The sequence below is a fragment of the Oreochromis niloticus genome, linkage group LG6 (genome assembly GCF_001858045.2).
Source record: "Oreochromis niloticus isolate F11D_XX linkage group LG6, O_niloticus_UMD_NMBU, whole genome shotgun sequence".
In the NCBI taxonomy this organism is placed as follows: domain Eukaryota; kingdom Metazoa; phylum Chordata; class Actinopteri; order Cichliformes; family Cichlidae; genus Oreochromis; species Oreochromis niloticus.
Window position 1 is genome coordinate 19798661 of NC_031971.2, and position 15216 is coordinate 19813876.

General features: G+C 36.1%; 1 protein-coding gene across 1 annotated transcript; it reads right to left on the reverse strand.

The window, feature by feature from the left end:
- Positions 1-4080: 4080 nt before the first annotated feature.
- LOC109202448 (uncharacterized) lies at positions 4081-14093 on the reverse strand. Its single transcript, XM_019359943.2, has 19 exons — positions 14065-14093; positions 13865-13939; positions 13565-13780; positions 13400-13480; positions 11948-13075; positions 11576-11804; positions 11298-11370; positions 11037-11119; positions 10688-10867; positions 10332-10439; positions 10159-10239; positions 9267-9404; positions 8981-9109; positions 8795-8863; positions 8611-8705; positions 8110-8236; positions 6299-6416; positions 4931-5007; positions 4081-4836 (listed from the first exon to the last, which is right to left on the reverse strand). Exons 5-18 carry the CDS (start codon positions 11977-11979, stop codon positions 4976-4978), a joined length of 1494 nt encoding a protein of 497 aa, XP_019215488.2. The 5' UTR covers positions 11980-13075; positions 13400-13480; positions 13565-13780; positions 13865-13939; positions 14065-14093; the 3' UTR covers positions 4081-4836; positions 4931-4975.
- Between the last annotated feature and the right edge of the window lie 1123 nt (positions 14094-15216).

Below are 15216 nucleotides of genomic sequence, written 5' to 3' on the forward strand. Positions count from 1 at the left end.
AAATCATCAGAAACTATATTCAGCCTAGGACAGCCACTGATGTTTCTTCATTAGTGACAGTTTTCTTGCGTCCACATTTTGGCAAATCCAACACTGAACCAGTTTCACAAAACTTAGCAAGCAGTTTGCTAACTGTAGCATGGGAGATGGGTGGTCTCGTAGGATGTCTTGCATTGAAATCTGCTGCAATGACCCGGTTACTGCGTTCACCAGATATCAACACAATTTCGATCCGCTCCTCACGTGTTAACCTCTTCGACATGTCAATGGCTGTGAACAAAGAGAAACTTGTAAATAACTCATGAAAGAATAAAGTTACGTTGAAACCAAGCACATCATTGTTTTTCTTGTGACATTACCAATAAGTTTGATGTGTCACATGGCCCTCTTCCTATTGAAAAAACGAAAGTTGTATCCAAGATGGCCGACTTCTAAATGGCCACCATGGTCACCACCCATCTTGAGGAGTTTGCCCCCTCACATATACATATACTAATGTGCCACAAACAGGACTTTAATATCACCGTGTATAATTATTATTATCTGTTGCACATGAAATGTTGACAATAGTAGTCATCAATGCTAATGCCGTTGATCTGTTTTTCCGAAATCCATATTGATTTTCACTTAGTAATTGATGTTTTTCAATAAAGCTATCAAGTCTTTCCACAAAAAGTTTTTCAAGTACTTTAGAAAACTGTGACAGAAGTGACACTGGCCTATAATTATTAAAACTATGTTTATCTCCCTTTTTCTAAAGAGGTATCACTTTTGCCACTTTCATTCTATCAGGAAATATGCCAGTATGGATTGAAAGATTGAAAATATAACAAAGAGGAGTAATTATACAATCCAATGTCTTTTTAACTATAACCATATCTAAACCATCGCAATCAGTAGATGTCTTATTTTTAGTCTTTTTTGAGAATTGCTGCAATTTCTTTTTCAGTGATATCAGCTAAAAATATAGACTTAACCACTCTGCTTTCACCTTTCCAATCATCCTTTTGTTCTAGCTTATCATGTTTTCTAATTAGGTTTGCCAACTTAGGTCCAATATTTACAAAAAAGGAATTGAATTCATTTACCACTTCATTCATGTCCTTTATAATCTTATTTTCCTTATAAAAATAATCAGGCAAATCTAAGGAAACGTTCTTATTGCCTAATATCTCTCTGAAAATATTCCAGATACCCTTTATATTATTTTTCTTTTCTTGAAATAATTTGTTATAATATTCTTTCTTGGCGTTCCTCAATATTAATACTAGCCTATTTTTATAGACTTTATATTTCATTTCAGAGGTCTTTGTTCTGAGTTTTATATAATCGCTATATAGTTTGTTCTCCTTTTTGCACGTGTTTAATAGCCCCTTAGTTATCCATGGTTTAAAATTAGTTTTATTTTTCTTAAACTTAAGCGGTACCAGTGGACAGTGTTTTCCATACAAGGCCAAATAAGTATTTAAAAACGCGTCATATGCAACATTAATATCATTTACATAAACCTCCTTCCAGTCCTCTTCTATGAGATCATGTCTAAATTTATTTATTGCATCCTCATTTCTTATCCTTATGCATCTATCCAATTGCTCTTCCTCCTCCTCCTTACGATTTCTCATATTGTAATCTAAGGTAAAAAAACAAAAAACAGGTAAATGATCATTTATATCATTTATGATGAGGCCACTTTTAATATTATTCCCTAAACTATTAATAAAAATATTATCAATTAATGTTGATGCATCAGCAACATTAATTGATCATATATTTGCTTTTTTGCTTTATTTGATTTTTTATGCTTTAAAGTGCAACTTGCATGTTGGAGACCTCAGATGGGTAGGATGCGTAAAACAAAATCTAGATTTTCAAAAAAAAAAGTCCATGTATGGACTAAAGTAACATTTAAAGTAATTTCTTTAAATGTTACTTTTTGAAGAAATTACTTTAATTTAAAGTACATTTCATAAAATGATGAAATGTACTGTTTCTGATGTTGCTGATACCAATGCAAGGTAAAACAGAAACTAAAGTGAGGATGTGACAAAGTGGATGAGCAGTTGCAATGCTCTCCATTTGTCCCATATGTGTTAACCTTTTTGTTTGCACATTATGCATATTATTCTGTTTCTATTTATTTGCTATGATTTGCTATTTGTCAAGTAACATTGCTGCATTCACTATCCCGGGTTTGTGTGTGTAAGTGTTCTGTTGCCAGCAAATCAAACATTCTGCAAATTAAGGCAAATACTCACTTACGTGTTTCTTTATTAGTGATGGGATTTCCGGCTCTTTTTAGAGAACTGGCTCTTTCGGCTCAGCTCACTAAAAAGAGCCGGCTCTTTCGGCTCCGAACTGGCTCTTCAGGTTGTTTTGTTGCTTTAATTAATTTATTATTAAAAATAATATAAAATTATGCACAAAAGGAATTACTAATGTAAAAAAAAGTGGTTTTATTTATATATGTTTATATATAAATATATGCCGTGGCCCCTAGAGACAAAGCACGTACAAACTCCAAAAAGCACGTACAAACTCCAAAGCATGTACAAACTCCAAAACACATTTCTAGCGTTAACTGAACTTCCAAAACAGAGCTACCTAGATCACTTAAATTACACAATTGAAAGCATATGTGTATTGTTTGTGTATTTATACACAAGCACTCTTATATATTCAAATGATAAAAAAAAAATGTTCATTTACTTGTCACTACCACACACCAAATCCAGTCATTGGCACTTCCTGGCTTGTGTAACCACTAGGTAACAAAAGCTCAACACTGCACCTAGCATTCTGGAGCACTTCTGTTGTCTTTTGTACGTGTTTTGGAGTTTGTACGTGCTTCTGAGTTTTTACGTGTTTTGGAGTTTGTACGTGCTATGGAGTTTTTACGTGTTTTGGGGTTTTTACATGTTTTGGAGTTTGTACGTGCTTAAGGGTTTGTACGTGTTTTGGAGTTTGTATGTGCCTTGTCTCTAGGGGCCACCGTAAATATACTTTTATTTATTCACTCCACATAAAATGTTATAAATAAATCATATAATACAAAAACGCAACTATTCACATTTCAACTTTTAACTATTTAAATTTTCAGCTTTTTCCTTTTAAATAAATTTAAAGTGAAACAACACAAAACTCTGCAAACCACAACACAATTAAATATAAATTAAAATATGAAAACAAAAACAAGATGCATATTCTCTGTCATATGGGCCTGCATGAATAAACTTTCTGAATCCTTTATCATCCGCAACTGAAAATAGTTGTGGATGATTACTATACCTTTCTAATGTGATGTTGTTGTTCCTGGCTCTCTTTCTCTGTCTCTCCCTCCACTTGTGTCAAGCCAGCCTCCAATTCCAGCATTGCAGTCAAGCCAGCCTCCAGTTTGTTTTCTGTTCCCCGTCTACTCAAAGTATTACGACAATGGATGTGGAAACCGGATTTCAAAATAAAAGCCAACTTCGAGTGAATTATCAGATATTTTAAGAACATAATAACATATAATTTAGGCTTGTTCACTATTAGCGAACTGTCAATATCAAGGCCATCTTATTTTGGATTTCAAAGTAAAAGCACTGTGAATTTTCATTTTTGAACTACTCTTTCAATGACTTCAGAATGCTCTTAAAAGCAAAAGTCATATTTCCAAAGAGTAGTTGCATTTTGTATCAACACTATCCAACCACAGCAATTTGAAATTGCCCATATTTGACCGACTCTTTTAACAATTTCAAAATGCTCTAAAATGGAAAATTGCTGTTTCCACAGGGTAATTCCACTTTAGATCAACAGTATACAACCCCACAGTGATACCATATCAATATCAAGTCATTCTGATGTTGCCTTCCAAAATAAAGGCCTTTTCAAATTGTCCATAATTGACCTAACTTTCAGTGATTTCAAAATGCTCTAAAATGGAAAATTCCTGTTTCCACAGGGTAATTCCACTTTAGATCAACAGTATACAACCCCACAGTGATACCATATCGATATCAAGTCATCCTGATGTTGCCTTCCAAAATAAAGGCCTTTTCAAATTGCCCATATACGACCAACTCTTTTAACAATTTCAAAATGCTCTAAAATGGAAAATTCCTGTTTCCACAGGGTAATTCCACTTTAGATCAACAGTATACAACCCCACAGTGATACCATATCAATGTCAAGTCATTCTGATTTTGCTTTCAAAAATAAAAGCCTTTTCAAATTGTCCACAATTGACCTAACTTTCAGTGGTTTCAAAATGCTCTAAAATGGAAAATTGCTGTTTCCACAGGGTAATTCCACTTTAGATCAACAGTGTACAACCCCACAGTGATACCATATCAATATCAAGTCAGTCTGATTTTATTTATTAAAATTTACTCAAGTGGATTTCTTGTCTTTACATATTAATGCCACAATCTTTTCTTTGTATTTGAAATGTTATGAAATAGAACCATTTTCATAAAAGTAACATAGGTAAATCTGTTTATCTTTGAAAACAAATCCCAGAAAAAGGGAAAAGCTCAATACAAGGAGAGTAAATTGTAAAGTCCAAAAGGTGCAGTCATGATAACATTAAAGGTGCTTTAAAGGTAAATTACAACATCACGGAAATGTGCATGAGATATGTATGAAAACGTTTCGCCGTATTATGTTGCTCAATTTATCACTTTGGTGGAGACAACAGAGTACGTCTTCAAATATTTTGACACAAGCATCCAATAAGTCTGGGGTTTAACAGCACAGCAGACAATTCCACGCTTCTTCCTTTGCTTTTTTAAAGTCATTGTTGGTCATGTCAAGGCACTGTTCATGGTACCATCTTTGACAGGTGTCATATTGTATCTATTTAAAATCAAACAGACAAAGCAAAAACAAAAAAAATTATACTCAAAGACTTTTACACATTTTTGAGAAATTCAAATACCCTCCAACTCACCCAGTTCATCATTGAAGGTCCTGATCCAGGTGGCTTAGTCAGCGATCACATGGCACAGTTGCTGTTAGTGTCAAAAACTAAAATACAGGATCAAAACACATTAGATAGACATTCGTTTGAAGGCCAATTCGTGCATATGTTAAACCAGTGGTTCCCAAAGTGTGGGGCCCGCCCCCTAGGGGGGGCGCAGAGCTATTGCAGGGGGGGCGCGGCATGAAAAGGGAAAAAAAACAAAAACAACGCTTGGACAATGCTAGCACGGGCCCCCCACACAAACGCAAAGCAGGAGATGAAGCATTGCTGAATATGTTTCCAAACCAACTTCATTCTAAGCCAAAGACTAGAAAATATGGTGAAGCACATCTTCCCTTTGGTTTCACCTGCACAAGTGCTGAGGTAGGTCTCCCTGCAGAATTAATTTTCCCTGCATCGGGAGCAGCGCTGGGCTGTTCAAATCACGGACAAACAGTATCCCACAGTTGTTTATGTTTTTGAACCCATTTTGTAGAGGTTTTTTTTTTGAAAAATGTATTGATAGCAATGTTGAACATTATTACACAGGAAAAAAAACAACTACATGTAAAATAATTACACCATGATGCCTCTGCCTTTCTAAATGCAGGGACAGTAATGGCCTGTATATGTAAGCGTGTAAAACCTGCAGAATGTCAGATTAACAGTATTTTGTCTCTATCTGCCATTCTGCAATCCATCTCATGTAAACAATAACGTGGCGCACAGTGTGACGTGAAAAAGGCACATACCTTTGACATTGCGTGACAAACTCTGTATTCCTTGTCCACACGTAAACGCAAAAAAAAAGGAGTTTTAAAAAATCTCCGTTCTCGGTGATTCGATACGCCGTTTACATGTGCCCGAAACAGCTGCGCGTTCAAAAATACCCGTGTAGGTGCGGACAGAGCGTAAAAGAGTTGGTAGTTTATTTTCTTAGTACCTGTAATTTATTGCAGATTATTTGTATTTGCTTAATTGTTTAATAAATGTTTGAGGTGTGAAATAAACCGCAATGGAGCAAAATATGGGTGTGTGTGGTTGAAGGATGTGTTTGTGCGTGTGCGTGCGCGCGTGCACGCGCGGGGGTGGGGGGGCGCGAACATTTTTCTTGTTAAACAAGGGGGGCCCAGCAAAAAAAAGTTTGGGAACCACTGTGTTAAACTGTGTACTTACAACTTTCTATCGATTAGACCACAGCATAAAGTGCTATTGTGCACTATAATAATACTACTAACAGAATAATACATTTCAATCTACACACACGCACACACATACATTCAAATACATATATATACACACACACACACACACACACACACACACATTTTCTCTATTATTCACCCCCAAACCAACCTGATGCTTGTAGTATCTCCAGAGCCATCAATTTTCTTTCCTCTGCCATTTTTTCTTTTGAGGTTTTAAATTTCATGACGGGAAAATCTGGAAATACTTTCATCACTGCCCGTGCCATCTACAGAGAAATACTCAAAATTTTAATTGTGAAAAAAAAGACACAATTGTACTCAATATAAAATTTCTGATGTTTATAACCTTGCATAAACAGTATGAAAAACAAAGAGCAATAAATAGATTTAAGTCTTAATGAACACCAGGTAACTTCTAACCCTCAGTACAGGGTTGTTGAAATGGACATCGTGGATGAATAAATATGTGATATACCTTGTAAACATAGAGAACAAAGTGGACAGGGTTAAAAACAACACTCCACTCTACAGTAAGGGCCAGAGCCATGTATATTCTTTTAAGCTGATGAATAACTGTAATAGGGAACATCTCCAGTTACTAGTTATTAGTTATAGTCTGCTTCCAATGTGTGGGCAGCTGACTTCTTTTAACATCTGTTGGGCAATACTCAGTATATTCTATAAAAATGTTGTGGAGAGTCCCAACCTTTGTTATGCTAGTGCCACAGAGACTCAATAAAGTGAGTCCACAGGGTGGCCCTACAGTCTCTTAAGGTGCTGTTAGAGATGTGGATGTTTTCCAAGTTAACCACAATGCTGGACAATATGTCATGGTCCTGGGTCATGCGACCCAGTGTTTTGAGTTTTAGTTTATTTGGATGTTTATTGTTTGTTTAGGTTCATTAAGTTATTCCAGCTCATTTGTAATTATATTATCCTTGTGTTTAGTCTCTCTTCCCCTTCATGTGTGTTATGTCTGTGTGTCTTATGTTGTCAAGTTCTTGTAGTTATTTCTGCCATCTTCCCCTGTACTCAGTCTCCCTGGTTCTGTGTCTACGTGTCATGTTTCATGTCTATGCAGTTATGTTAAGTTCATGCCATGTTTCATTTCCATGTCTATGTCTGCGTGTTTCCTGTTTTATTTTGGAAGAGTCTGGTGTTCTTTGTTCATTGTAGTTAGTGTTACTCTCCCCTGTATTGTCATTATGTTCCATTCTAGTTAGCTGTGTTCTCATGTGTCTCCACTTCCCCTGATCGCCTCATGTGTGTATTTAGTCCCCAGTCTTGCTGTGCTCAGTGTCGCGTCGTCTGTGTTCTCACCTCCATGTTTTCACGGTCAGTCTTTGCAGTGATCATCCTAGTCTCTGAGTCTTCTTAGTTTGTCACAGTATTAGTTTTCCCAGTTTAGTTATAGTCTAGTTTAGTCACTCTATCCCTGCTTTGTTTTGTACACTTTGTCTTCTTCAGCCATAATAAAGGCTCGCTTTCTGTTAAGTTCACTCCCGTCTACTAACTTGTGTACACACCTGGGTCCATCACACACACCACCGCACGGCCTGTCTCCGCAGACTGTGACACAATACATACCACCTGCATCCTGATGTGCTAGCCATTCACCAGAGCGTGCTCAGTGAGAGAATGAGATTACTGATAATGCACTATTATGACACAGGAAATAATTCCCGACTGTGACTTGCTCTCTTTAAAGTATACTGTATCTGCAATCACTGTGCAGCCTCAATATTTGCACATCCTATAAAGAGTATGTCACAAAATCTGCATGACTTAGGGCACCAAAGTATTAACCATATACTTAATTTGTGCAGTGTACTGTGAAATTTAGAATTAGATGTATTCATATCTATTACAGCTACTGTTATGGATGTGGATATTCTTCTGACATGATGGCATGGCAAACAAGTAAGAAATTATATACAAATGTATATTATCATCACTTACCATCACCACTAATACTCCACAGCTGAAGCCATCCTTCTGCACTGGATGGGTCAAGACACCTCCCTTCCATTTAATGTCCACCCATTCTGTTTTTGCGTGGCGGGTTCTCCTCATTTTTAAGTAATCACTGCACATTATTACAAAGCAGAATGTTTAGAAAACAGAATACAACTTGGCATATGTCATATTTCGTAATCTAAAAAAAAAGATATTTTACAGAATTATACAGAATTTATTTATTTTTTATTTATTTATTTATTTTTTGGCCTGTCCCGTGTGGCTCTTTTGCCATCAGAATTATTGTCTAAATAATTTGTTCACCTGATAATTTTTATTTAACTGTACTGAATGATTTTGCAAATGAGACCTGGCCAAGAGGACGCCAACAGAGAAACACGCATTGTGGGGCCAGGTACAAAAAGCTTCTACAAAAATGCAGTTGTAGTAAACTAACTTGTACAGCCTATTTGCATAGAACAAAATGTGTTAAAGCCTAAATACCTGAATTTACGTGCAGCGAGTTTAGAGTCTTCCTCCTCTGATGAACTTGGGGCAGGATCAAGGAGATAAACAGTGTGATTCACTGCATTGATGAACTGTAGCAAAGATAAATCATTAAAACAATATTAATATATCATCATTAAAAAAAATACACAGACTTTAAAGTTATAATCTTGTTGCTTACCAGAAACTTCCAGTGTACATTTTTAATGTTAACAAACATGACAATGGCCTGGTACCGATCGAAGTTTACCTGTCAGAAAACATGTATGTATTTCTTACAGTTTGTGGAATTCTGTTAGCATTCAATCAGTAATTCTTTCTAAATGTATTTGAACATAATTATATGGACATTGGACAATCATCTTACGTTCCGCAAGCTTTGGCGAGAAAGCTGTGTCCGATCACCAAAGAGAATCAAGCCCGCTGTGTAATGGTTCATAATGTAGATCCCCTTTTGCTCCTTTTTTGCCAGACAATGAAACAGGCCTTCAATTACCTACGTAAAGAATTTGCATAAACACAAAAGCTATGTAATTTATATACTTTAAATTATGTTAATGATAAATAATTTCATGATAATGTCCTTTTAATTGAATTACATTACACAGTCTAATTATTGTGGTTATGAGTGCTTAAATTAATCATTGATATACCTCGCCTGTTAGCCACAGGTGTGGTCGAAGGGTTCGCAGATCACTGTGGTGGATAATTATGGACGTACCATGGTTTTTTGAGGGAAGCACAGAAACCACAACCTCTGTGTCTCTTTTCTTCCACAAAGACAGGACCTCCTCATTAAAGGAAAACACACTTAACATAAGATCTGACCAGCTATTGAACATGGTTTTGTTATTTCTAACAAAGGTTTATGGACTGTTATTAACAGTATGTCTTTGGAAAATTCATTCAAAATGTATCACTCCATGTCTTGAATGGTAAATGAACTGTTTCTTATAAAGCGCTTTTCTACTCTTCTGAGCACTCAAAGCGCTTTACACAACTCACGCATTCACCCAAGCACATTTTTCTAAGTGTGTTCTAAGTAACATTCACACACAATCGATGGATGCACTGGAGAGCAATTTACGGTTAGTATCTTGGATATTGGGCATGCAGAAGCCAGGAATCGAACCACCAACCTTCAAATCAGTAGATGACCTGCTCTACCACCTGAGCTACAGCCACCCTTGAGCATTACTTTTCCCATACTCTAACTATGTTCCTGAATGCTTGTTCCCATTCAGTTTCTACTGAGGAAAACATATTTATTTATTTTGTTATTCCAAAAATTTACCATGTAATCACTGCATTCATTTTGAAATTTGGTGCCTCCCACTTAAGTTAAGGTTACAACTAGTCAACCAAAATCCTGGATGTTCACATCGAATGAATTGAACATGAATATCAACATGTAAATAAATAAGATTTGCCCTTCATACACGTGTCCATGACTAATTACTGTGTCATGGAAAGGATCTTATATGGAAAAAGAAAGCATTACTATTACTTTGATGAATCCTTTATGTTAGCAGTTGTCAATCCTACCTGAAATTCTGGAGTTTCCAAGGTAACATCCTCAACTCTACCAGTCTGCACAGGGGAACTCGGGGCCATAGAGGAAGCAACCTATATAAATATTGTGTACAAGAAATACAAAAAATGTTATGCAAAATATTTGTCTTTATATATGAACGATAAATTTGTGCAACATTTTATACCATCTTTGTAGATCTCCTGAAAGGAAATGGCTTGCGGAGTACTGTTACATATCTCCCCTTCTTTTTTTGGCGACGTTCCTTCCATTTTTCTTCGTCCACTCTAAATTTCTGAACAAAATATGGGAGTCATTGAACATTGTTTAGGAATTACAAGCGAAATGCTGTGACAATATTTTCCTTAATTCACAATAAAGCAAAACACACAAAAATGGCCAGTAAGACACACCGGTGCCACCAAGCTATAAAATCACAATGTGGGGCACCTCAGTATCCCACCACATCAAGAAGACTTCTTTTTAATGTTCCATTTTGAAACGGCAAAGCATTGATGGACATCAGCCAGTCATTTTGCAAACCTTTCTTTGAAGCATTCTTTTTGAGACTTCGTACTCCTTCAGCAGCGCTGTGTGACTGATTTGATACTGGACAACAAAGTCATCCAGCCTGGTGAGCCTTCCCGAACGTAGACGGATATGTTTCAGATCCCACTGGCTCTTCTCCATTATCCCCTGCATTTTATTATTCTCAGTAATATTCTGAAAAATCAAATTAAGAAATCATTAAATGTGATTATTTTTTTTAAAGATACACATTGTTGTTGTGTGCAATGTTGTATGATCTGCAATACAGATGACTCCACTGGACCCGCCGTTTCTTAATCACTCCACACAAATATGTATATATACAAAAAATCATGTGTCTTACTTGTCTCTTGATCTTTCTTAAGGCATTGTATTTGTTGTGGTACTGCTCATACATTTTCCCAGTGCCATGTCTTCCAAGGTCACCTTTGTATTTGGAAGATTAGAATAATATTGATGTGTGTAATTTCATTTTATAAACTAATTACTTGTCTACTTTAAAATGGCTTACCTAACATTATTGCAGACCATAATCCAGAAAAAGGAAGAAGATATTTGCTGATGTGCTCCATGAGCCCTTTGCTGTAGTAAGGGTTTGCCTCACCATCCATCTCCAATGATGTGTTGGAAATGAGCTCCTTAAAATGTCTCCCAAAGAGGTTGTTTCCCTTGACTCCCTAGCCAACAGACAAAACAGAATAATTATGTGATTTGAACATTGTGTGCACTCATCTTATAATCTAAAAACCTAACATTATGTTGTATAAAACATTTAAAATTACTTGTGACTTGTGATTATTATGCTATTCCAAAGTATTTAAAAAGATGTATAAGAGGCAAAATGTTAGCCTTTATTTTTAATAAAAATTGACTTCAGTTTACCTTCAGGTCCTCATCAGCTTTTGAGTTTCTGGCATTGCCATCAACATCAACATTGGCTTTCTGCATCCATAACTGCAGGTTGTGAAAATGTTTTTCTACATTCTCACCACTACAAGGACTCCCAAAAACAACTGCAGCACTTTGAACCATGTCAGAGAGGTCTTTTAAGGAAGTTGCAGTAGTGAAGACTCCAACAGTGTGCATTGCAAGATGGTAGTTCTTTGGTGCACTGCAGTTTAAGAAAAAATTATCTTTAAGTGTTTCCAAAACAGTAATAATGTTTTCCCAAATTGAAAAATGAAATGCCATGTCACATGTCACAATAAAAAACAAACAAAGAAGTGAATACTGTATTAAAAGGACTACACTTACTACTTTTTACAGATCTCCTTGGCATTCTTCATAACATGACTAAGGCATCTGTGAAGAATTGGAACCTCGAAGTCTTCCTTGCTTCCTTTTCCCGAAGCGATGTTATAATAGTGATTTATTGTGTCAGACAGATTTTTTTTTTGCAAAAGCTAAACAGATAGCTTGCATTAGGACCATAGATCCATCACACATAAGCATTAAAGGTAAACGCATGGCTTTGCGCCCAAAGGCCCTTGCAACATCAGTCAGAAATGCTTCCAAAAATTATGTGACTGAGGCAGTGGTATGGTCACATGTTAAATATGTAGCCACTGGTAGGGGAGAGCACGTTTTTCGTGGATTCCTCACTACAAGTTCGTAAACATAGAAAGGAGGCTTGATACTTCCTGTAGCATCCAAATAAACTATGTCCTCCCGACAGCGGCTCTGGAAAATCTCAATGCTCCTGGAAGACCATAAAAAAACACCTTTTGGATGTAACATCACTTTCTGCAATACATCCTCTGGGTTGTTCTTCTTGTTTTCCACCATTAACTGGAGACTCATAATCTCATTATGATGAAGACGACTTTTCTTTCGGATTTCCCAGGCTATGTTTCTCAACACTTGAGGAGTTGGAACTTCATCTCTACACCCCGATTGCACAACATCATCATCCATTTTGCTCATTTTTTCCAGATACATGGCTCGAGGTAATTGTTTTTCCAATTCATGGCCAATTTTATCTCTCTTATGAGCTCTTACTGGTCTTCTTTTCAGGTCGTAGTGGTTGTGCACACACTCGAGACCTTGAAAACTGACTTTTGCCTTTAGATCGTCTTCATTATCTACAGTGACAGTGACAGTGACTGGACAATCCTCAAAACTGCAGTAACCCAGACACCAGAAAGGGCCCTTTCTTACTGAGTCCAAAGCCTTGACTCTGTGCCTTTTGAAAGCAAAGGAACAATGTGGAAACACTGTCCGTATTCCGTCTGAAATCAGATTTGTCCACTGTAGTCCCTTGTATCCTCTTTGGGATCTCTTATTTTTTATATTAGTCCATTCTTTCGTTTTCAAGAAAAAAAAAGTCTGTTCAAGTGGGACCCTGATTCTTATGAATCCATCATCAGATGAGTTGCTGTTAGGCTAAAAAAGAGGAAAAATTTATTTAGTGAGAAAAGGTTTTGTCCATGTTACATAACTACTATAATATCAGTAAATATACTTGAAATACTCGTGTATTTTAAGTATATTAAATGCCAGTGTTTCTAATGTCAGAATATATAGCAAAAATTCATGGTGAGAAGTGTCATGAAATATAAATTTCATTCTATGTTACAACATTTGATATTAATTGTATATTGTGTTTTTAAAAATATTTTTTTATGTAATATAAAGTGGTCATTTAAACAATGATACTAGCACCAATCTTATCAAATAACTTATTTGAAATCATTTTTAATGACTGACCTGCTCAGGAGACAGCTGTCCATCCTCCTGCGAGGAGATGTCCGGTGACAGAGAAGCGGCAGGTGATAGTTCTTCTGGTTGCTATTACATGAGTTGAGGGGTGTAACTTTAGTGTAATTACATGGAAGTGTTAAAGAGAAATTATGATAGTACAGACAGACTGACCTGCTCAGGAGACAGCTGTCCATCCTCTTGCGAGGAGATGTCCGGTGACTGCGAAGCGGTGAGTTGAGGGGTGTAACTTTAGTGTAATTACATGGAAGTGTTAAAGAGAAATTATGATAGTACAGACAGACTGACCTGCTCAGGAGACAGCTGTCCATCCTCCTGCGAGGAGATGTCCGGTGACAGTGAAGCGGCAGCTGATAGTTCTTCTGGTTGCTATTACATGAGTTGAGGGGTGTAACTTTAGTGTAATTACATGGAAGTGTTAAAGAGAAATTATGATAGTACAGACAGACTGACCTGCTCAGGAGACAGCTGTCCATCCTCTTGCGAGGAGATGTCCGGTGACAGAGAAGCGGCAGCTGATAGTTCTTCCTGTCATAAATGACATTACCCGTAACAATATTAAGTTTAGGGATAATTTCAACAGTAACACATTGACTAAAATGTGGTATACCAACATATTTGATATCAAACTAATAGAATTTTATTTATGGAACCTGCTCTGTTGGCTTTTGTCCATTATCTGAATCCCCTATAGACAAGTTCTGTCTGTTCAGGCATACATTTTTAATAAATTTGATTTTAACTAAATAATTTAATACAATATATTTAAAAAAATTAAGTGAAAAGAACTAACCTGACAAAATGCATCACAAATTCTGTAGCGGTTATTTTTATTATTCTGAATACCAAGTGTCAGGCAAACTTGACCCCAGGGGCCATCTTTATGAAGTGCATGGTCCTCCAGTTGCATACCATGTTTTTTCAGCTGTTCCACAGTTTTAATAATTTCATTGATTGTAATCGTTTTCTTTTTGTTCTAAAACAGAAGATATAACATTTTCAGTTTTATTTTTCCTGGAAAATATATATATGAAAGAAAAGAAGAAAAAATTACATACCCCAAATAAGCAGAAGCGGTAGACTCTAAGTGTAAAAAAGAAAACATTACAGTGGTATTTATATCATTGATGAATACGAAATCATAACATTTTATAAAGAATATGTATAATATTCTCAATGAATTGAGAAGAATTTTAAATCGGTGCCACTAATTACAAAACTATCAACTTTGTTTCTATTGAAGTACTATTTGAACATGTTTTTGTGAAATACAATGCCCCTGAAGAAAATGTGCAGCACTTGATGTTAAAAAGCAATTGCATGTGCCTGTTATAGAACACGTGTTAATTAATTTCTGCCGTATGCTGCAACTTTGCCTGAGTCCTGTGCGCAAATCTTTTTTTGTTTTTGCTCATAGTGAAGCCTGTTATCGAAAAAAAACCCCAGTAATAATATGGTGAAATAAATGTAATTTTACGTGTTACACATAAGAAAAAAGACATTTTTACAATCAGAAATAACCTAGCTAATATCTTAAGCTAGGCTACAAGACTTGATTACTCAATAACATGTAATTGGAGATGAACTACTTTGTTAGCAACTTTTAAAAGTTAATATTTAAAGTTTATACTTAAAAAAAGGAACTCCCCCCTTCTCCTTCTTCGGCATTTTTTCTGCACAAGACTTTTATGTTCAAAATGACATGTTTTGACCTCTAGTTTTTGAAATGTCGACAGAGTCAGACACTCAAAGCTCGCCTGTTTAATTGTAACGTCCAGTAGTGGGCGGTATAGGCTCTCCAACAG

What these genes read in the sequence shown, in the direction of transcription:
- LOC109202448 (XM_019359943.2), bottom strand. Translation starts at nt 11,979, where the DNA reads ATGAAGAATGCCAAGGAGATCTGTAAAAAGTA. An exon ending in ACCTGTGGCTAACAGGCGAG is followed by an intron (nt 9,110 to 9,266) that starts GTATATCAATGA and finishes TTCTTTACGTAG; the next exon opens with GTAATTGAAGGCCTGTTTCA. An exon ending in CTCGCTGCACGTAAATTCAG is followed by an intron (nt 8,237 to 8,610) that starts GTATTTAGGCTT and finishes AATAATGTGCAG; the next exon opens with TGATTACTTAAAAATGAGGA.